The sequence below is a fragment of the Misgurnus anguillicaudatus genome, chromosome 21 (genome assembly GCF_027580225.2).
Source record: "Misgurnus anguillicaudatus chromosome 21, ASM2758022v2, whole genome shotgun sequence".
NCBI classification, from domain to species: domain Eukaryota; kingdom Metazoa; phylum Chordata; class Actinopteri; order Cypriniformes; family Cobitidae; genus Misgurnus; species Misgurnus anguillicaudatus.
This window is the reverse complement of record NC_073357.2, coordinates 48362941-48385884: the sequence shown is the minus strand read 5'-3', so window position 1 is coordinate 48385884 and position 22944 is coordinate 48362941. Positions and strand designations below refer to the sequence as shown.

Here is a 22944-nt window from a genome sequence, read left to right as displayed (position 1 = left end):
AGAAAAACTTAGCTGATTGGCTGTGTTTTGTGATTGATTGCATTGTGCCACACCACCTTTTCACGTTTATGGACAGACAAATTGACCATCGCTAGAATCATGTCACGGTGTAACGTTCAGCATTGCCTTTTCCATTTACATCAATAACACAAATCTTTCTTTAAGACATACTTTGATTAAATCACCAGTGTTTATTCACATCATGCATTCATTCATTACCATTCATCATCAAAATGTGAAAATTTAAATACAAACTAATGGTAAGGAGGCTTAAGAGATTTGAAAGAGGAGCGACGAATATCATAAAGGTATGGAGATGTAAGTTACATTTGGATCACCTGACCCCGTCTATAACATCACTGCAGTTCATCGAGCAGCAGTCGACAGCACTCCCCCACTTTAGCTGGATCAGGGACACCGGCATATTTCGAAATCTGAGAACGGACACCCAGAGATCGTGCAAGGTCCTTTGCTGTGCCGTCTCCAGCCACTGTGGTCCCCAGGGCGACCAGCAGCCTGAAGACAGCCTCTTTGTCCTGTACTACCTCTAAGGCGGTGCTAGCCACTGACAAGCACTGTGCCTTTGCTTCGATCTCGGCCGGTTGACCGTACAACCTTCCGGCGTAGTTCAGCACCAGGGTAGCCACAGCAACGTGGATGTTCTTGTTGCAGACTGTGCGAAGGTCTCCGGCCCGGGAGAGGACGGCGTCGCGTTGGCCCAAAAGGAGAGCGCGACCGTGGGACCCAGAGAAACAGTTACACAGCGTACGCAGTGCAAGCATTTGGTTTGCAGGCCTGCCGTCGGGGGACATGAGACCCAAGAGATGGTTACAAAGACTGGCGCCCTCAGTTCCACCGCAAAGCTGGGCGTTGACCTCAGGATGCCGCACAGCCAATCGCAGGATGTCCAATACAGGAAACACAATATCTGAGAATTGAAAATGAAACGTTGGTTGGTTAACTCATTTGGGAACTTCCAAGGATCAACTAAAGTGCATTCATGTTTTTAAAAACTTGTAAATGTGAATATAATGACGTCTGCAGTGTAATAGCCAAACTTATTCAGTTTCTTACCCTCTGGCCAATGGCAGGCCTTCCAGAGAACACCGATCTGCTCTGCAGTGGGCTGTTCCTTCGGATCAGTAACTATGAACAACAGCTTCTCCAAACTGTCCAGTGCTGCCTCGCTCAGCTTGTGATCTTGAGGAGCGGTGTTGTTCAGCTCCCGAAGTTTACCTACACAAGACATTAGGACAAATTTCATGGGCAAGATCATTCTCAACAAGTTTGACTGTTTAAATAGGTCAACCCACCCAGACTACATTTACACGTGGGTGGCTATTTTCATAAACGGACATTTCAACCTCTCGGTTTCAAAAATAACTTTCTGCACACATGTCAATTTTCAGAAAAGTGTTCATTGACACGTACCAATGTATTTATCCCGTCAAGAGCATGCCAAACCTCTAGGTGCGGTGTAACGAGAAGCTCAAGCCCAAGTAAGCTAATCAGAATCCAAAAAAACAGCAACGAATAACTTACTGTTCCTCTTTGAACAAGGTTGCACTTTTGGCGTAGGTGCAAGCTCTGGCGCATACTGTGACGTTGGCTGCTTAAACATCTGTTTGTCTCAGTTTACATGCCACCGTGCAACCGAAGATTTTCAAAATCTCCACTCTGGACGGTGTTTTTAGAAAGAATCGGTTTCAGAGGCGAGTTCTTCATTTGCGTGTAAACGAAGGGAGCAAACAAAGGGAAATATCTCAGTTTTTCAAAATAACCATATACGTGTAAACAGAGCCCCAATCAAAGCTCAGCCCATCCTGGTTAGCACTGCCCCTCTTTTAAATAGGGTACAGCACAAGAGTTGTACAATAGTGCGTGCTATGTACAGAAAGTATGAATGATTCATGTACCATGATACTCCAAGATATAAGGTTTTACCATGGTACCAAATCAAAATTCTAGGATACATAATAGAGATGCAAAGAAATTTCTGAAACCAAAAAGTTTACCATATATAACTGTTTTACGTATAATAGTTGTCTAGAACTTTACATTATTTAGATAAAAAGCTGTAAAAGGGGTAAATTGTGGACAAAGGCACTAGATGCTGCTAAAAATCTACACACTGGACCTTTTTTTAATTGAATACGTCATTAAAAGTCGCTAAAAGCCAGTGTTGACATTTGAAAACTCCTAAACAAACACGCCCCTACCCCAATAGAATCTGAACCTTCTATTGATAGACCCACCCCACACATACGCAATCCAGGAAACGATGTTGGTTAGTAGACACAACCCTTACTGCTGATTGGCTACAAGAAGTGTGTATTGGTACACGGCCTGCCTCCCTTTTCCCAAGCATTTCTTAAAAATCGCGCACCCCGCCTTTAAAGTGCCCATATTATGAAAAAACTCACTTTTTCTAGGTTTTGGGGTGTTATTTTGTGTCTCTGATGCTTCCACACGCATACAAACTTGGACAAAAATCCATCCATGCTGTTTTGAGTGAGATACAGGTTTCTGAATGTCCTCTGCCCTGAGTCTCAGATTGCACGAGTTCAAACTCAGCTCCGAAGTGACGTAACTAGCCGTTTCATCACATTCCATTTGAATTTTCCCGCCCACCACCCCATTCGCAGGTCTCCACCCACCAGGTAGCTAGAGAGCACAGAGCAGTCACTTCGCTGATATCCTCTGTACTGTTATCATGTCTCATGGAAATAACAGCGCTATTCGGATATTATGGATTATACTCCCGCCTACTTTTAAAAACAAAGTTTTAACGCGTGTTTTTTAAACCTAAAATGTGATCTCATATACAGTGTGTTACGACGCATATAGTCCTCAGATTGTAGGCGATAAGACGTTTATGCGAAATCTGATGTAAACAACAGACTATATTTCACGAATTATACGCATTTGTGGACAAAAATGGTCATAGGATGTATTTTATTGGACTTACATGGATCATTCACACATCTGAAACAGACTGGATTCGATTCGCGACCATTATATCAACACAAAAGGTAAGAAGTCACGTTATATTTTGCATGTTGTCATCTTCTGTCACAAAATACTACATTTATGATGCTAGAGCATCTGTATCTCAAAATAGAGATCATACATTGATGTGAATCCCATCAATTATACCTTTTAAATGTATGTTAATATTATTGTTTGTAGACAGTAGGCTACATAGATATGTTTTGCAGGCTAGATAGATTGCAGCGTGGTTTCGAAAGTTAAAATTATTTAATGGCTTTATTTTACAATTCTACATGAACTAAGTAATAGTGCTTTGCCAAACTAAAAGTGTTTTGCCAAACTAACCGAGACCGGGCCTTACTGACCCGGCTTTTCTGACGAGGCTAACGTACCCCCCGAGTCTCTTATAACTTTACGGCCCGGACTTCCCGCCAGCTTCTAGCAATAAGCACGCGGTCCACAAGCAGTATACAATCCCCGCCGGGTCTAAATTTCTGTCATTTGCGAAAATAATGCATTTGAAAATGTTTTATAACGGGAATATGTTAGCATTGTCCAGGGAAAACGAGTGAATTGTTGAGACGGCTACATCACAATTTACTCTGGAATCATTGTGTGTCATGAGTTTATTCTCCTGTAGTGTACTTATTAGTGATACTTTTTGCTTGATTTGTCTGTTGGCAAAATAAACTGTTAATAATAATATATGAAAATAATAACACAGTATGGTCTGTACTGCTCACGATATCACTGAGCACGCGCACATGACGTTAGTAGTGGGGCGTGGCCAAAGGAGCAGCAGCTCATAAATATGTAATGACCACCTTAAAACGGCACAATCTGAAATGCACTGAAACAGAGGCTACTAGAGATGGGTAACAATCTTTTCCTACAAGCTATTTCGAGCAAACAACTTTTGAAACATGCTTTATGGAACTCATACACCTATTTAACTTTCGGAAAAGCAGTCATAATATGGGCACTTTAAATGCAAAAATCACATTTTACTCAATGCCACATGAACAAGAGGTATAAATCACCCATACACTGGACCTTCAAAGTTTAAGCCAGGCATTTGATTACATCATAACATTCTGCTGGAAAATGTCACTTACCAAGAATCTGAGTGGCATTAGCCTGTTCAAACATAACGCCATCAATATTCGGGAAGTAAATGTTTGTTGTAGTTTTCTGAAGTGAGGCGGAGGAATAGGCACTACCACCTGAAGTGGATTGAGAGATATATTAGTGTACACATAACATCTAATCTTGCAAGTTTGCATATTTTTACGTAGTTTACCAGTGAAAGGATCAGCCACGCCTGAAGTCGACGTGCCGGTGGATCCTGACCCAGGTATATATCTTCCTGCTCCTGTGAAACGCAAAAAAATCATTCTCATTAAGACTTTAAACATTACATTTAGTTTTAAAGCAATATAACTCAGCTTACCTGTGAACGGATCTGCTCCAAATCCCTGGCTGTCGATTCCTGAACCTGGAATGTACCGCCCAGCACCTGAAAACAAAAGATATAACCCTTATACCACTGAACACCACATGTTTGATTGACTGAATGACACTAACCCCAGCAATAATATTTATTGGAATCAAACCCATATTCTCGGCATAGCTAGTGCCATTATTTGCTTGTTTTTTTATTTATTTATGCAACTGTAAGTAACTCCTTTGTACTCTTAAGTAATTCACCTGTGAAGGGGTCTGCGCCCGTTGGTGCCGACCCCAACGTGTGGCCTTTAGTGTTCTCAATGATGAAGTTAGCCACCTGATCCAGGAACATGGGGCTCAGGTCGTTTTTCTCCAGAAAGTTGTGGGCAGTCAGCCAGGGGTCATCCTTCAAATTGTAAGGCAGTTTCAAGGGTGAACCTCCTTCATTCACATCAATGGTGAAGATGAAGTCGTACTCCTTTAGAAAGGTGGAAAACATTCGGGCTGTTACACAACATGAACAAATTTATAGTAAATAGTTTTAAACTGTGTCAACTTATATATTTATTACAGTGGAATGCTGCTCTGCATTAAGGGCCGATCTCATTTCTCTGTCTTACCCCTTCCCCCTTGTTTTTGTCTTCCCCTTGTCCCTCGAAACCGAGTGAAGGGGAAGAAGTAAGACAGATTGTTTGTCTAAAAAATGAGACACCACTCGGTTGCCGTTTGCGTCACCTTCCCATGCCACTAACTGGCTGCTACGAAAACAGACAAGCGTTGACATAAACAAAGAAGATGCCGGTGTCTCAGGTTGTGGTATCGATTGCCTGAGCTGAGCTCAACAAAAAGCGCTTAACTTAGCTGCTAGCTAGCACCTTAAATTACAATTAAAACCACTTGAACATTTTATTTAAAGTATCATAAAACATGAGTGTCATAATATAATCTCAATTAAACTGCTGAAAATAACGTTACTTTAATTTGTGTGACTCCTTCGACATTTCGACGTTCAGCCATTAAATCTTGATGCCAGCTGTGTCCCAATTCAAGGGCTGCGACCTTATAAGCATGGGACCTTAAAGATGAGCACTCGGTCTTACAAGGTGGCAGCCTCAGAAGTTCGCGAAGAGAACTGAAATGAGACGGTCTAACATTCGGAGGACCCATAATTGGCGTCACCTGCTGCACGCGCCTGTCAGCAGGACATAGCAGAAACGTTTCTGACTTATTAAAATAAATATGAAATCAGAAAAATATTAATTTAGAAAATATGACATGTTGATGTAGATTAAACTATTCAACAGTATATTAAATTAATCAACCTTAGAAATATATGCATCTTAAAAATAATAATATTAACACAAAACATAACTTATAATACTAAAACAGTGACAAACTTTTTTTAAAAATACACACTTTTATTTAATGAAGGTTTTATTTTAGAATATCCAGCCATTATATGCAGCCGTTGCAGGCGCGCAATGAATCTTGGGATATCCTCGGCTGTTAAGGATCCATTCGTTCTATCCTTAACATCGCGGAGAAATGAGGACGCATTTTGAGGCTTCATTCTAAGCATCCTTTGAATTGGGACGTCCTTACCAGCCTCAAGTCGCGCTGCTGTGACGCAATCGGTCTTAAAATACGTCCTTAGAAGGTCGCAGCCTTTGAATTGGGACACAGCCGCCGGCTCTCCTGAGAAATTCCTACGTTAACATTTACCCCTCTCTTTCAAGTGTGGTCCTTATCACACTTCGTTTCAAGGGCTATGTATCCCTACGCCTTGGCCCTAGCCCTTGATCAAACGGAGAATTGAGACGCCACTTCACCTCACATGAACACGCAAAACCGAGGGGTAGGGGGTAAGACAGAGAAATGAGACGCACCCTAATTCTGCATTAAAGGACAATTTATAGTCGTGCGTAAGTTCTACGCCGTAGGCTATCCGTAGCCTATGCGTAGCCTGACGTGCACCTCGCAACAATTTTAACAGCGTGTCAGTTCTACGCGGACCGCAAGCGCTGTGATTGGTCCACCAGAACCCCTCCCGTCTCCCGTCAGGTAAAAAACTGCGTCATAGGTATTTCCGTTTGCGACGGTGAAAACAAAGATGAGCCAAGTTGGGGAGTGATTTAACTCAAACTGCAACAAAAGTCGCTGTTTATTTACTTCCATCACTGCTGGTCTTCTCAAATCATACACAACAAGTTGCTGTTTCTTCTTCGTTTGTGGGTTAACTTGACAAGCTGCTTCTTCTCTGACGGTCGCGCTGCTACTGTGGTTACACGCGTGGATACTGCCTACCAGCGGTTTGCGCGTGTGTTTGCACGTCGACATGGAGGACGACGCAAAAGTATAAATGAAAACCGTCGCAGCTACGCCGTAGGACCTACGCACGACTATAACGAGCCCTTAAGTGTCTTACCTTGCCTTCGTACATCACTCGATTTGAGCTCTGCTTAGAAGACCCGCCAACTACATCTCCGATCTTCACCCAGCGCCCATCACTCATGCTCCACTGATACGCCTCGACATTTGAATCCTCCTTTATAAGTCGAGTCTGACCGTCACGATTCCCTACGCCAAAAAAAAAAACAGTAATGCATTTTTCTCAACTCAGGGCCACTATCATGCAGATTTGAACTCTAACCAAAATTAAACACATGAATCTCTGTACCTGGTTCATTCAGGTGCTCTTTGCCTGGTAACTCCTCTATGTTAATGTCACCCAAGTCTCCAGTTTTGGGATCAATGATGGCTTTGGAGAGCTCATCCTCAAAAGCCTGCAGGTCCTGGGCGCTGGCTACACGATCCTCGCTCTCAGTGAACACACGGATTACACCATCACTTCAGACAAATGTGAGATGTAAATCTCATGCAGGTAAAAAATAGCAACATTTAAATTACTTTTATTTAAAGTGACTTGGGCCCTGTGTCCATCGGAGCGTTTTTCCTGCAAGCAGCGAAACATGTTTATCTTTGGGTGAAATGATGAGGTCGTTAATGTCAAGTATTGTACAAGTATTGTAGCAACTAAAGAGCTCAGCTGAAGAAACGCTTTGTGGACACAGGACCTTACAGTGCATTCAAAGGTATACATTTTATATATTTATATATATTTATATATATATTTATTTATATATATATAATTCTGGCATATTTATATTGCTGAAAAGCTATTATGTTTCCTTAATATGCATTGTCCCTTTTACATAAATAAATAAATAAAAATAAAAGTTTATTTTATCTGGCATATTTATATTGCTGAAAATCTATTATGTTTCCTTAATATGCATTGTCTCTTTTAAATAAAATAAATAAAAGTTTTGGAGGAACAGAAATGCACACCTGGCCCCAACAGCAATGTCTCCATTAGGTAGGACACAGCAGCACCACACGGACTGAGCAGGTAGACGGATAGTCTGACAGCATTCCCCCTTCTTCCAGACTCTGACTGTTCTGTCCTCTCCTGTACTTATGAAGTCTGGTGTAAAGGAAGAAAGATTTTATTGTATTAAAGTTTAAAGAAGCATATAAGTTTTACTATATATTATGTTATCTCATGCAAAGACATTTAAAATTAAGTACCTTGTCCATTAGCGAAGACCGAAATGCTGTAGATATAGTTAGTGTGACCATAGTAAACCTGCACGCATTCACCCGTCACCATCCATCGTCTAATACTTGCATCATTACTGCAGGAGAGAAACTCCACTTCGTTTATCACCGCGAGTCCTCTCACACAATCCTCATGACCTGTGGGACACATTTGACACTTAGATATTCGTATCATAATCACTATGAACGGTAACCACTACTGGAGATGTAATAGTTAACGAGCCCACAGTTTCAGTAATTGATGGAAAATTTTCTTGAAAAAGCATTAGAGGTGTCAAAGAAGCCACTGTACCAGTGTAAGTATTCTCACAGCGACCGGCTTTCCATAATTTGATCGTCTTGTCAGCTGATCCAGAAAGCATTAAGCCCTGTTCCGGCAAAATAACCACAGCCCATACGGCTGCCGTGTGTCCCTGTAAAACACCAATAATAGAGAAGGAAAACAGTCAGCACATTCCTGACACTGACACTTTGGGAACATCTGATCTAATTTAAAGGGACCGCGAAGGAAAAACATATTTTTGTATTTATTAAAGTAAGTAATATCACGAATGGTGTCAGTTTACCTGTAACGTCATCATGCACTTTTCACTAAGCCAGACTTTGGCTGTCGTGTCCCATGAGCCACTCAGTAATGTGCCAAACTTGCCGGCAGAGAGCGTGCAAACTGTGGACACGCAAGGAAACAGCACAAATGACTTCACATCATAACTTAAATGTTAACTATTTTAATATTACAGAACGGGCAGACATCTGCTACAGTAGCTACACCACTGTGATGACGTGACATTTTTGTGGATGGTACCTGTGTTTTTGTGACCCTTGAGTGTAAAGAGAGGATCCGGTCGGTCTAATGAAAACACACAGATGTTGTTGTCATGTCCTCCGGTGGCGATGAGTCCTCTGGGATATGTTTCAGTTGGAGCGATGATACACACACAGGACACAAAGTTGGCATGGCCATTCATACAGAGCATCTCCATAAATCCATTGTTTTCACTGCAGAAACAAAAACAGGAGGAACAATTTAGGCAATTAGGGGCTTAAACAAAGGGCTGCATAACGATTAATCGCGACTAATCGTTTGCAGAATAAAAGTTTTTGTTTACATCATATATGTGTGTGTACTAATATGTATATGTGTATATACATTTTTATATTTATAGATGTAAATACTTCTATATACATATATAAACACTTTAATAAATAAAAATAGTACATTATTTTTGTTAAACTGGTCAAACTGAAGCGAAATGAATTAAAAATATTATAACGAAATTACAACGTTTAATCAATGCGTGTTTTACAGATCTGTCACTGTCAGAACACAAAACTGTCAGTTTCATTTAAGATAATAATCATGAGTTTCGCTTTACTTAACTAACCCATATCAATAAACTGACTAACTATGAGACTAACTACACTCGCCTTAGTACCGAACAAAACTGAGGACAACTAACTCCCACACATCATGTAATTAAAAGAGCCGCGGTGTGAGGAGGAAGCTGATGGGATGTACCTTGAGTCCGGTACCCAGACCCGGCCGGTTCGGTCTCTGGACACTGACACAAACGCTCCGTCAGGATACGCCGCGGCGGCGAGACCGCGCACATCCATCTCGTGCGCGGGGAGCGAGCAGCGCAGTCTGTATGTGTTATTGCCGGCCATTTTTATTGATAAAGAGTAAACGAAAGAGCAAGCAAGCACCACACTGACACAGCAACACTACACATACGGCATGACGGGAAAACGAGCGACAAAATAAAAGTCCCTCAATACAATAATAGATGGGTTTGAGTTCACGCCGCGCTGCGCAAATTCATCGGCGTATGACATCAAGTACCGCGAGAGCGAGTTGTAAGCTATGCTTTCAAATTGCTCTCGCGGTACTTTGATGTCAAAAGTCGACTGTTCTGCCTAACGTATGTCTAACATAAATATATATGGATGAATTACAACCTTTTTAAAAAACTATATAATATTAATGTGTTGTATTTATTTATTTTATAATTTGATATACACTTTAGATATGGCAAAAATAATTATGGCAAATAATAGACGTTAGACTTTTTATTTATTGTTTGAACTTCAACCCGGAAAAGCATGACTGAGTTGATTTTTGTCCTTTTGGATACACAACAAACATGTCCAGCAATAAGAGAATAACACTCATCTTTGGAGGTTTTGTTACAGCTGTCGCAGTGGCGTTTTATCCAATATTTTTTCATCCCCTCACTCACAGTGAAGACTACAGTAAGTTTTTATCATACATTTTTAGTCATCAGGAGGCTGCTTTTGATTTGGTGAACTTAGATGAGGAGTTTAACTAAACGACATGCGCCATGTCAAATTATATTGCATTAATGGCCATAGATGGCCAGTTAAATGTGCCATATGTTACAAAATGTAACATTTATTGCATCATTGCATAAAATTAAATTATTATTTGTTGTATTTATTTATTGTAACGGTACGTAATTACAATAATAAGAATCTAGAATGATCAACTACAAAAACGAGTTATTTTCCTCATATGGTTATTAAATTAAATTATACATAGATGGTTTTGTTCTTAAAGTCACCAAAAAAATTGTTTAGTCTGTTTCAACATTTTTCTTTGCAATATTGTCTGAATTTGTGTTATTATGTTTACAGAGCAGATACAGAAAATAAATCGATCAGGAATCAATCAAGCAGATGTGCAGCCTGTTGGTAAGTCATGACGTATCTATGATCTATCTCTATGAGATCATTCTACATTTTATGTGCATTACCTGTAAATTGTTAAGTAACCATTAGCCTTAGATATATATGAAATATATGGTATTTATAATTTTCATTTATCTGTTTTATTGGGATTAGGTGTGAAGATCTGGTCCGATCCCTTCAAGCCAAAATCATGATACTAGCTTTTGTAAAAGTGGAAACTAAACAAATGAATGAATGAATTTTAGGATTTGTGTGTCTTTTACTGCACCCTTAAGTGTTTTACAAAAGGGAGGTTGGCAATAATTCACCATTACAATAACTATACCTACATCAAATGAGGCTCTAGAAATCAATGTGTGTTGTATGAGAGTATAACTAGTATAAATTAAAATAAGAATGTTTATTCACCCAATTAAATAAAAAATAAAGACTATGTTTGGTCATTTAAGCACTTAAAATACTCTATGAATCAATTTCTTGTGTTTATTAAATGTGCTTTATTCATGGGTAATGAAACGTATTTTGAACTGTTTTTCAATAATGACCACTAGATGGCGCACGTCACCTTGTAGAACAGTGCATCATAGGTGGGCAAAATGGTTAAAGAGATTCAAAAATACTATAGCAGGGTCATAGTAAGACACATTTAGGCCTGTTCTGTTTACATTCCTTTTACTTACACAAGTGAAAAGCGTTTTAAATCCATCTTACACCATGGCTATTAGTCTGCACATTGGAGACCTTGGTGTATAATATATTTTAACCTTATCATAACATCATGTTACTCTCAGCCCTGCTTTTGTAATAACTTTGTTGCTTTTACTTGATTTTGATTTGATTTTTTCCTATTTTTCTGGCACTGAGAGTTGGAAGAGGCCTTTGGCCCTAAAAAGTTGTGAAACGAAATTTGTAACCCGAGAGCAGCACACCTCGGCCAAAAACCTGTGCCAACCAAGTCTGGTTGTCATGGCTACAGGACTGGGCCAGCACCTGTGCACTGAAGCCCAGGCCCTACCCCTTTTTACTAAACTGCTTTGTGTGGGTGGGTACAGTGAATAATGTCAACAAAATAATGCAAGGCTACACCTGATGTTAATGATCAAGTATTAAAGCATATCAGTTTCAGTCATGCTGAAGCTTAAACTTTACATATTAGAATTACATAACTTGTCATATAATATTTACAAGGACACATTATATTTTTCATGGTTTTGCTTTATATAACAAAATATAAAACCAATTTATTTTGATAAAAGACAGCACAGACACTTAAAAAAAAACATTTGATTGAAAATAAGTGCATTATGGGTAAAACATGCACTGTAAAATATGCAGCATTTTTGTTAAATCAACATATATTTTTGTTAGTTTAACTTAAAGAATTTTAACTTGTTTTTGTAAGTTATGTCAACTTATTACAGGTCAAAACTTTAAATAGTAGATTGAATCGACTTGCAAAACCAAGTTGTTTTAACTTCATGCTGCATTGTTTTTACAGTGTGGTACGGTAATAGAAAGAGACAAATAGACTCTGTAAAATGAAAGTAAATTTTGACATTTTGTTATCAAATGCAATCAAATTTGTGAACAAGTTTAAAAAATTTAACAACGAAGATGTATCAATGTATCCCTTATGCAGAATACATAGCATGTGCACCAGGAAAGCCGTAAAAACTTTGCATTACTTGCAACTGATACATATGCGTGAGGAAAATGTTTTCTACTGGATTCATGTTACAATTTGGCAATGGCATTTTAAAATAAATGCGAGTGAGGAGAGAAAGAGAAAGAAAAAGCATAAGGGGGTTTGCTAGAGGATGCAGAGTCCTCCGTCCCGTGAGACCTGCTGCATATCCAAGAACTGACATAATATCTCTTCGCTACCACAAAGAGCACATTGCAAACCCCGAGCAGAGAGCCTGCCAGCGCAGCAGCTGCCAAATGCAAAAACACTTCACCCCCCCCACCGCCACCTCCATCAACTCAACCAACTCCATTGTTTATGGGATGTTGTTATTGTTGGTCACCGTTCAGAAAAACAAAAGGAAAACTAAAGGGCCCCGGTCGTGCGGACGACCTAAAGCGAAGAGAGGAAAGCGGGGAGACTGAGAAAAGCGCAAAATTCCTCTCATTCCTCGCACAGTGTTTTCCAGATTCCTGAAACGACGATGGGCCTTGGATGAGAGAGGAGGCTGCCGCAATAGGGAAATGACAAAAACTTAACTTAACTGACCAGAGAGCAACATTCCTGAAGTTATCAGATATGCAACTAAAGCGATAAAATCACCACAGGCTGTGCACATGAAACTGTATTCATCTAATGACTTTTTTAATGAGCATTCGCATGTGCTTTCATCCTGCTTAAAGAAGTCAAACAGTCAAAACCTTTTATCTGATTTAGTGGTAAAAGAGTTAAACGCTTACAGCAGGGAGTCAGATGGCTGTTTCACAAGTCACTGTCTCTGTTAAGGCTCTTTTGTACAGCTGTCCACAGATTGTACCGTTGATACGAACTCAAGAGACAAATAAACTTGAAGCCCCTTATAGTTGTCAGAGATTTTAACAGCAGTGGGACGGGGACTGACACGCCAGCCAAAGCTACTGGGAAATGACAGAAATGATTTCCATTGGGAAAAATAAGCGCACAGACTCCAGACATAACCAAAATCAGATAGACAAGGTGGATATGTGCTGCTGGTATTTGTATTTGGTGGTATTTAGAAACAAAATAGATGAAGTATGTGATCAATGGCATGGTGAAAATAAAAGCAAACTTTATTATTATAGACTCAAGCATTAGGGATGCAGAGAAATTAAAATTCTTGGCCGCAAACCGAAAAAGAAGAAACCAAGGCCGAAAAAGGAAACGCAGAAAGAAATTATTATGCCAATTATTAGTACCATTGCATTTATGGCTATCACTGTGTACTAACTTTACTAGGAGTGTGACAGATCACAAAACTCACGGTTTGGATCACATTACAGTTTTTGAGGCACAAATCAGATTATTTTTTGGATAAGCAAAAAGGGGGTGGGAAAAATCTAACAAATAAAGAAATTGCAAACATTTATAAAAAAAGAACAGTTACACATTAAGTAACATTAGGGACAGAAATCGAATTAAATGAAAAAAAAAACCCTGTCTTTATTGTATAAATTAAATATATATATTTTTTTTTTAGAGATTCAGAAGTGATTTTCTGTTTGTCTTTGGTTGTTTGATTAACATTAATGACACAGGTTAGTTGAGGTTACTGTCTCTTTAAGACCAAATAAGCACAGATTGGTTTCTGACTGTAATCTTAAAGCAACACTAAAGAGTTTTTGCTCTTCGCTCCCCCTACAGGTTGGAAGCGTAATTGTTCATTACCACTGTCGTAAATACTGCAGCAAAGCTGCCTCTGATTGGATTGTTGGTCTGTTGTAAAGCAAGTTTTTGTAGTTTTCACTCGAACTACAGGACCGCGACCCAACGGTTGGAAACTTCTTTAGTGCAGTTTTGGCCAATAGAGGGCCGCAAAGCGAATGTAAAAGTGCCGTTCACCCCTTTTCGAGTGAATGAACGACTGAAACTTTTTTGGAAACGTTATTTTAAGGTAAAAAAAAACTCTTTAGTGTTGGTTTAAGACATAAACATGTGTTTTTATTAGAAAAAGAATACTGTGGAGATCATTTTGTTTGTATGTGCCCTGTCAAGAACAGAAAGATTTTATGTTCACTAGCTTTGTGAAACGCGTCTGTTTATGCACTACTGAGTGCCCTTAAACGCACGTGCACACAGAGATTGAGGGCGAATCCCAAACAGCGCAGCATAAACAGTCGCTCCACATGCAAAAGTTACGTTGTTTTTCATTGCTTTATTAGCAAAATGTATGTTAATGGACTACAGTATGACACAGGATTAGCGCAACTCTCTCCAAAGTTTACACATCAAGAGTTCTGATCTTCAAAGGGCATAGAAAGCTGCTCACTTTAGAGCCTTTTTGCGGTAAATACATCCACACCGCAGACATGTTGCTTTACGCCCCATTCAGACAGCCAGCGACCAGCAGTAGCAGAGCAACGCAATCTCATTCATTTCAATGGAAACCGGGCAACTTCCAGCGACACAAGCGAAAGTGACCGTTGGCGACCGTATGGGCGTGTTCAGCGACGCGAGAAAGTTAAGAAAAGTTTAACTTTATGCAAATGTCGAGCGAATTTCGGGAGCGACTACCAATGAGAACGAAGCAGTGGTGATCACGTCATCCTTCTCTCGTGAGTTACTGGCGTGGATGGTACTCATTTGTTTATGACAAGCAGATTTAGAAACGCCTCATTGAAAGAGACAGGCGACACACAGCGATAACGTCGCTGGCTGTCTGAACGAGGGGTTAGACAAGCACGTGCAGGTCGCGGTTTCTGTTTGCGTCATCACAACATTTCGGCCGTGTTGTTTCGGTGATAAGTCTTTCGGCCAAAAACCGAAAATGCTCTTTTGGGCCATTTTCGGACGAAAATTTTCGGTGGACGAATATTCAGTGCATCCCTAATAAGCATCTTCTTACTATTAAAATTAGGGTGGCCATTCGTGCCAGTTCCGCCGGACACGTCCCGAACATGTTTTCGGGTGCGTTCTCCGGAAGTCGCGTTGGTCGACCGCATACATCATCAAGGTTTAATATTTTGGGTTCAATTTCAGAAAAGCAACCGTTACATTCCAAGATAAGAATGAAACTACAATTATTGTATGTCTTAAAAGAAATAAATATTAATTTTCTAATGTATTTTAACTGAAATGTGAGAACCTCGATGATGTATGCGGTCGGGCAGCGCGGCTTCCGGAGAACGCACCCGAAACATGTTCGGGACGTGTCCGGCGGAACTGGTACGAATGGCCACCCTAATTAAAATGTGTTACACAACAGCTGTGTCGAATCATACTCAGTTCTGTTTATAAATCTAGTTTTTGATTGCTTGTTCATTAAAGGATATTTGTTTCCACACGCATGTATACATGCGCTCAATGCATTTCTATGAAATGTCTTTCTCTCTCCTCAGATAAGCACATGTACGCACATGCTGTTAAAGGCACACACACTAACCATAGCTATTACGCACATCTCAAATTCTTCTTCCCCATATTACCCTCTGAACAATATAATTGCACCAGTAGTTTTACTCTTGGGTTACCAGGCTGAAGGAGTCTTTTGGAAACAGATAGCTTAAGTATTTGGCAATATCTTGGAAAATGAGCTTTGGGAGGCCTATCTAGTATTTCTGATGGTACAGGCCAGACTTGAGGCTTTTTGAGGACAGGAGGGAAATCTTCAGCGAGACAAAGATTAATGGAGAGTTGTTGGGGAGTTGTTTACAAATTGTATAGGACCACAGAGATAAGCTATAGTTGTGGTTGGAAGGATGTTTCTCTCTATTTTTGCAGCGATACTGTGTGTTTACATTTTGTATATGTTGTGTATTGTATAGGTTTGTTGTGGCACTATGCGCTCTCATTAGAGTGTAATCGTATTGGCTCAACCGATGGTGTGTATTCAGGGTGGGACTTTCTATATCATTGTCCAATAACAGATTGAGGGAACAAATCATTGTTTCTGTTTGAGGTATGGAGCATATGACAGACGTCACCTTTGAAATAGTTTAGGAATTCTGAATGAGGCCATAATGTATGTTTGGTCCTTTATGTTTGAAAGAGTCATTGTTCGACTCAAGTGTTTTATAATAAAGCTATTAATCATTGTGGTGATATAAATAAAAGAGTCATGAGTCATTGTGCATTCTTGCACAAACAATAAACTAACAAAAAAGGTACATCTATTGTATTCTTCTCACGGTTCTCCGTTGCTTGTCAGCTTTAAAAAGTTTGCATGCAGTTTTGGATCGGATATCTGTACATGAACAAAAGAAAAGATGACTATTCAGAATTACTGTACTGTGCACAGCAAAAAGCGAAAAGTTGGATCAACTTTAAACAATGACTTAAATTGGTAAACTTTCACTTTAAAGGAGCCATGGCATGAAAATCTGACTTTTTCCATGTTTAAGTGCTATGATTGGGTCTCCAGTGCTTCTATCAACCTAGAAAATGTGAAAAAGATCAACCCAGTAACTTAGTTTTGGGTAAACCATTCTCTACAAGCACATGAAAAATAGGTCATTGAAATTTGGCTTTCCTTATGATGTCATATAATACAGCCCTTAATCTGCACTATCCAACCACAGCACTGCCATTTAGTGCAGAGAAAGAGAGAGAGAGAGAAAATAATTCACAGCACAATTGAGTTTCAATTGCAACAAACCACCATCATTGTGATCAGTGTTTGCACTTCATCCGCTCATTTGCATTTTAAAGGACACACCCAAAACGGCACATTTTTGCACACACCTACAGTGTCAATTTTTAATATGCTATAATAAATTATTTATATGGTATTTTAAGCTAAAACTTTACATATGTGCTCTGGGGACACCAAAGATTTATTTGACATCTTAAAAAAGTCTTGTGCAATGGTCCCTTTAAGTTAAAAAAAAAAACATCAATTTTTTTTCGGTGAATCAATTGAAGTATTTTTTTTAAAGTTGATCCAACTTTTCACTTTTTACAGTGTACTGTTCAAAAAGAATGATTAGCTTGACTGCCTCTGCCAAAATCTGTCAAAGGAAATATAAATTTACTAAAGCCCCTAGGATTTGTTTCATTTGGGTAGCTAGATACACTTTCGAACTGGCTAGGTACCCACTGTAAACAAAGATAACAAATGATCCATCATTTCCTTCAATAGTTGGCTATTTTAGTTGGGAAAAAAACTTTATGCTCATAGACATATTTCAGTATAAATGAATCTTTGCAGTAATCTTTCTTGTGTTTCACAGATTTGTATTCACCATTTCTGGCAAAGTTTAGCAAATTTGGCCTCAAGTAATAACAGTTATAACAGTAAACTGGCTGTATATCAAACGGTTGATATAAGATAATCAACCACCATATGAAAAATATTCTCAGATGAATAAATGATTTTTAATGCACAACACAACAGTGGTAGACAGGAAGAAGATTTTGACCCCCATTACACATTTTTGGGTTCTCATCCAATTGAAGAATTCAGCTCTGGACAATAATGTGTTTTTATTGGTCGCTTGTTGGAGTTACTGAGCATGATAAGCTTGTTTTGATTGAACAAATGATCCTGCCACAATGCACGGTCAAAAGTAAATATTCAAACCACACAGATCCTGTTTGTGTTAAAGCTTGAGCAATAGAATCCACTGTATTATTATTTCAGTATAATGATGGAGGTATGCGACTCTGACATACTATCTGCAGGATCATTAGTGGATACTAGCAATGTGCAATGTATTTGAATCTGCACAGATACACATACAACCGGTATCTTTTCATCGGTGCGCAATAGATCACAGCACCATATATAACCTGGCAGGGAGTGGGAATTCTGGGAAAAGAAGTGGAACTTTGGAACAAGCAGTGGAACACAGAGCTGTCCACTGCTGGCTCGCTTGACCTAAGAAGAACCCATCATATGGTGCTTATATTTGAGGTTTTCTCTGGAGAAATTAACCTTCATACATACAGCAAAAAGTTGCATGGAACTCATGAAAAATGAATTATGTTTGTAATGGATTTTTCCTGTAGGCTTTTGTTATTGATAAGTGAATTTTTAGAACTAAACCAATAATTTAAAACAAATAAATGTAATAAATGGTGATACACTGTAAAAAGTGAAAGTTGAATCAATTACAATTTGAAGTTTTTTTAAGTACTTAACAACTTAAACTTTTTTTACAGTGTACGGCCAAAGTTCTTCTACCTCAGGGTCACAAGAAACTGAAAAATCTGTGATTATAAAGATATGTACACTCTCAAAAAATAAAGGTCCAAAAGCTCACTGGGGTTAAAGGTCCCGTTCTTTCTGTGTTTTTAAAGCTTTGATTGTGTTTCCAGTGCGAAATATAACGTGTGTTCATGTTTCACGTGTAAAAAAACGGTATTTTTCACACAATTTACTTATCTGTATGGCGCTGTTTTACTGTCCTCAAAACAGGCTGATGTCTTTCTTGTTCTATGAAGTCCCTTCTTCAGAAATACGTATCGAGTTTTGATTGTGTCGTTTGTTTAGTGTGTTGTGATTCAATAGCAGCTTAGCTTGCTGTTAGCTTAGCTGGCGACTGACATATTCCTGTGGGTGGAGTTTAGTCAAAAAACTGTTCTACTGACATCATTAAAGCAGGAAGTACAGGGCTGTAGTCCAAACCGGTCGTTCGCTGGAGGCTTTGAAAAAGGAATTCTATTAAAGAAAGTATATCGCCTGGCAGTGAACTTTGAGGTTTATAATTTTACAGGTATTATTTATGCTATTATAGCAACATTACACACTAACTACGATTTAAAAAATGGGATCAGAAAGAGCGTGACTTTTAAAAGTACACCTTTGTACCTTAAGGCTGCCTAGTACCTCAAAGGTACATATTGGTATTTTAAAGATACATATTATACACATCTGTACCTAATTGTACATATTAGGACCTTTTTAAAGTGTACCGCCTTGTGACAGCTTTTGTAAGTTTTTGACAGTGTGGATGTATTTTTTTTTAATTAAATTATTCTTTAGTACTTAACGTATAAAGCAGGAAAAGTCATATAAATCTGATTCTCTGTATATGTAAGGCTGTCCAGTCTCATCAAACAAACTTTCATGGTCTTACACAACGCTTACACTAAAGATTTTATCACTGACCAAATCTTTGCTCTGAATTCCAGCTTGTTATATAGAGGGTATGCACGTGAAGTCACCTTTGGCGAAAATGACTGCTGTTACGCCCACTGAGTGGCAAAAGACAAAGCGGCAGCATTTGTGTACAGTGTGAAATCAACGAAAACACGAGGAAAACGCGTCTAAATGGGAAAAAGCTGTTGTGCGATAGACTGTACTAACATGTTTTAACAAGAATTCAGAGCTATCGTTTTACAGACTGCCAAAAAACACAGAAAGGGGAAGTGAATAGATCGTTCATGCACAGACCACAGCTGGGTTGACAAGTAGGGTCACTATCAAGCAGAGGTTTTACTTTCTACTTAAAAGTATTTTTTAAAGTATTTGTATTTTATCAGTGTTTTTCCTTGGAAAACATATATTCCAAAGCATATTATCATAATTTTTACACTATTTCATTTCATAAATGCAAGTTTTTGTTTTACATTTAATATTTAAAGGACAAGTTCGGTATTTTACACTTAAAGCCATGTTTTCAGATTGTTTATGATGAAATAGAACGGCTTTGACTGAAATTTCGACATATGATGCTGGAGAATTTTCGGTTTCTGTTGTATCACCCACTACCTCTACAATGGCTGCATAGGTGCACTGGAACAATCCTTCCTAAAATACATTAAACTTTCGTTTACAAAGACGTGAATCTCACCGAGTGGTCAGGGGTGTTCACTGATATGCTCACACAAAAATCGCTGCAAAAGATGCTTTCCAACAGGTGTTTTAGCATTCGTTGTAAACTTGTGGACCTATTTTTCCAAACGCCTCACACCCGTATATTCTTCCGCTGAGAGCTTAAATAATAGACACTCCAGCCCAGGTGGTGGCGATAATCCACCTTTGCCAATTGCAAGAATAGAAACAAAGTTCCCAGCGCGGAGTAATATTGTACCTCACAGCACATCTAATACAAGTCAACGGAGTTGGACAAAAACTACGATAAAACCTGTTGGAGGGCATCTTTTGCAGCGATTTTTGTGTTGGCATATCGGTGAACGCCCCTGGCCACTCGGTGAGTTTCACGTCTTTGTAAACGAAAGTTTAATGCATTTTAGGAAGGATTGTTCCAGGGCACCTATACAGCCATTGTAGAGGTGGGAGGTGATACAATAAACACCCGAAAATTCTCGGCCCAGCATCATATGTCCAAATTTCAGTCAAAACCGTTCTAACATAAACAATCTGAAAACAGGGCTTTAAGTGTAAAATACCGAACTTGTCCTTTAAGTACATTAACATACTTTTACTCAAGTAAAAATACACAGTTTTAATGTTATTGGGTATTAAATACATTTTAATATGCAATATTAAAGAATACACAGTATGATTCTATGCTTTAGAATGTAGTGAAGTAAAATTTTTCACAAGACAAGCACCCTAATAAAGCACAGATGCTTGGAAAATGTAACTAATGTAACTAAGTATTGTCCACCTCTGCTATCAAGTTCAACTAAATTCAATTTAAGCTGATAATAGTCAGTTTTACTGGCATTTTCGCAGCAGCCGATATGAAAACCAGCCATTTTGTTGAATGTTTGCCACTCAACTGGGCGAGTTTCGGCGTGGTCACGTGGAAAAGTGATGTCAATGCATACCCTCTATAGTATGAAGACCTTATCAGACCAAAAGTTTCCAGTTAAATAGTTGTTTCCGTCTTATTGGAAGTTTCCAAACTCAAAAGATTTTAGTCATTACACCATCACAAAGCCAATGTATTCTTGAGAAACCCTCTTCCTTTGCCGTCTTAAACCTTAAACGTTGTGATATTTTGTCTGACGACTTTGGTGTATTATGTGGATTTCAGTGTATAGATTGACAAGCAAACAAGATTCATTAGTGAATGATATGAAATTTCACTATAGTGAAAGTCTATAATTACAGGTATGTTAGGTGGAGGCCTTCATTTTTGTGTTGAGACGGCACCCACGACGTATCAAATGTCAGTCCATACAGGATTGTGTGATAAGAGATGCACAATTATCGCGATTCGACGCTAAACAAAACCAGAAATACAAAACCAGCAATGTTGAATGAACTGCGTTTGTTCTTTTCCTGAAAAGGTCACCAGACATTTCAAACCAGCTTCTTGGTCCCCATTGTAGGTTTCGAAGACTGACCGTTCTCCTGCTCAGCCTTTGCGGCCCAAATTGGGAGCGCATGTTTGCGAGGCTGGCCGAATCCCAAACCCAAGGTCTATACTGCTTCTGGCAGCCTAAAGATTAAAACTGTAATTATAGTTCTGGGTTTGGACTGGGCTTTGTTTGAGAAAATCGAGGGAGGCTGGTGGGGTAAGTGATGTCATCTATGGTTTGGATTCACGGGGCTGGTGTTGGTTTACTGTGCGGTGTGAAGGAACGAAGGGATGAGAGAGAAAGACACAGAGAGGAAAAGAAGGAAGAAGTGAGTGTAGCACTTTAAATAGATCTAAATTAAGATAAATTATAGGAAGCCTATTATCAAAGTGGTTTATATGTGTGCCTTCGTATATGAACATATGTTCTACCAATTGAGCGTTCCTGTAGCGCTCCCATTGCGATAGCAGCGGAGAAGTCATGGATTTGATCACCGAGGCACACATACTGTAGGCCTATTGATAAAATGTATTGCTTGTAATTCACTGTAACTCACTTTGGATTAAACCATCTGCCAAATGCATAAATATAATGTTATATGTGTGTGTAATTGATCACATGGGCCTCAAAATATATTCGTTCTTGTTCATCAGAACAAAGACATTTATACAGGTTTGTAACAACATGAGAGTGAGTAAATAATGAATTTTCATTTTTGGGTGAACTATCCCTTTAATTTTATATATTACTATTACAAGGAAAGCTTACTTACCATCAATACAGCCTTTATCAGCCTTTATGTGTACATTATTCATAAACACTATGTAATAAACAGAGAAGTCAAATGGGTTAAACTAATTTAAACAGAATGCGGCATATTTTCATGTTCAGCACAGCAAGGCCAAACCATAACAAACTGTGTGAAGAAAACACTTTTTACAGCCACTCGCAGGCACTGTTTTATTAGAAGTCGTTAAAAAAATTGCGGGCATGCCGAGAATTTACACAGCAATACCACTTTATTTGTTATCCTTTCTTTCAGCAATATTTGGATGAATTGGGCCCGAATGAGAGAGCCGTTAAAATAACAGAGAATAAGTGTACTTGGGTAATCTCTTTAGTTGTTCAGGGGAGAGAGAGAAAGTGCTATGCCCGTGTAAACTTGCGGAGAAGGGAGGAAGGAGAGATGGTTGGCTGAGAGATCCAGCTCTGTAATGTGAGCTCTGGTCGGGGAGTAGCACGGGGGAGCTTTTCCAATCTGTTTATCTGCTGTAATCCGCTGGCAAGATTCACCAAGGAATGGTGATGAAGTCTGGCCTGGTGCA

At 39.0% G+C, this 22944-nt stretch overlaps 2 protein-coding genes across 2 annotated transcripts; one reads left to right on the top strand and one right to left on the bottom strand.

The window, feature by feature from the left end:
- Positions 1–155: 155 nt before the first annotated feature.
- On the bottom strand, positions 156–9809 carry plaa (phospholipase A2-activating protein). The gene is made up of 14 exons (XM_055211327.2): positions 9575–9809; positions 8861–9054; positions 8622–8722; positions 8348–8468; positions 8026–8193; positions 7786–7921; positions 7115–7284; positions 6863–7014; positions 4699–4915; positions 4442–4507; positions 4292–4363; positions 4107–4214; positions 1075–1236; positions 156–928 (listed from the first exon to the last, which is right to left on the bottom strand). Exons 1-14 carry the CDS (start codon positions 9721–9723, stop codon positions 357–359), a joined length of 2388 nt encoding a protein of 795 aa, XP_055067302.1. The 5' UTR covers positions 9724–9809; the 3' UTR covers positions 156–356.
- A 338-nt stretch (positions 9810–10147) lies between these two features.
- smim20 (small integral membrane protein 20) lies at positions 10148–11224 on the top strand. The gene is made up of 3 exons (XM_055211336.2): positions 10148–10308; positions 10711–10767; positions 10918–11224. The coding sequence occupies exons 1-3, from the start codon at positions 10200–10202 to the stop codon at positions 10956–10958; spliced, it is 207 nt and encodes a 68-aa protein (XP_055067311.1). The 5' UTR covers positions 10148–10199; the 3' UTR covers positions 10959–11224.
- Positions 11225–22944: the final 11720 nt, after the last annotated feature.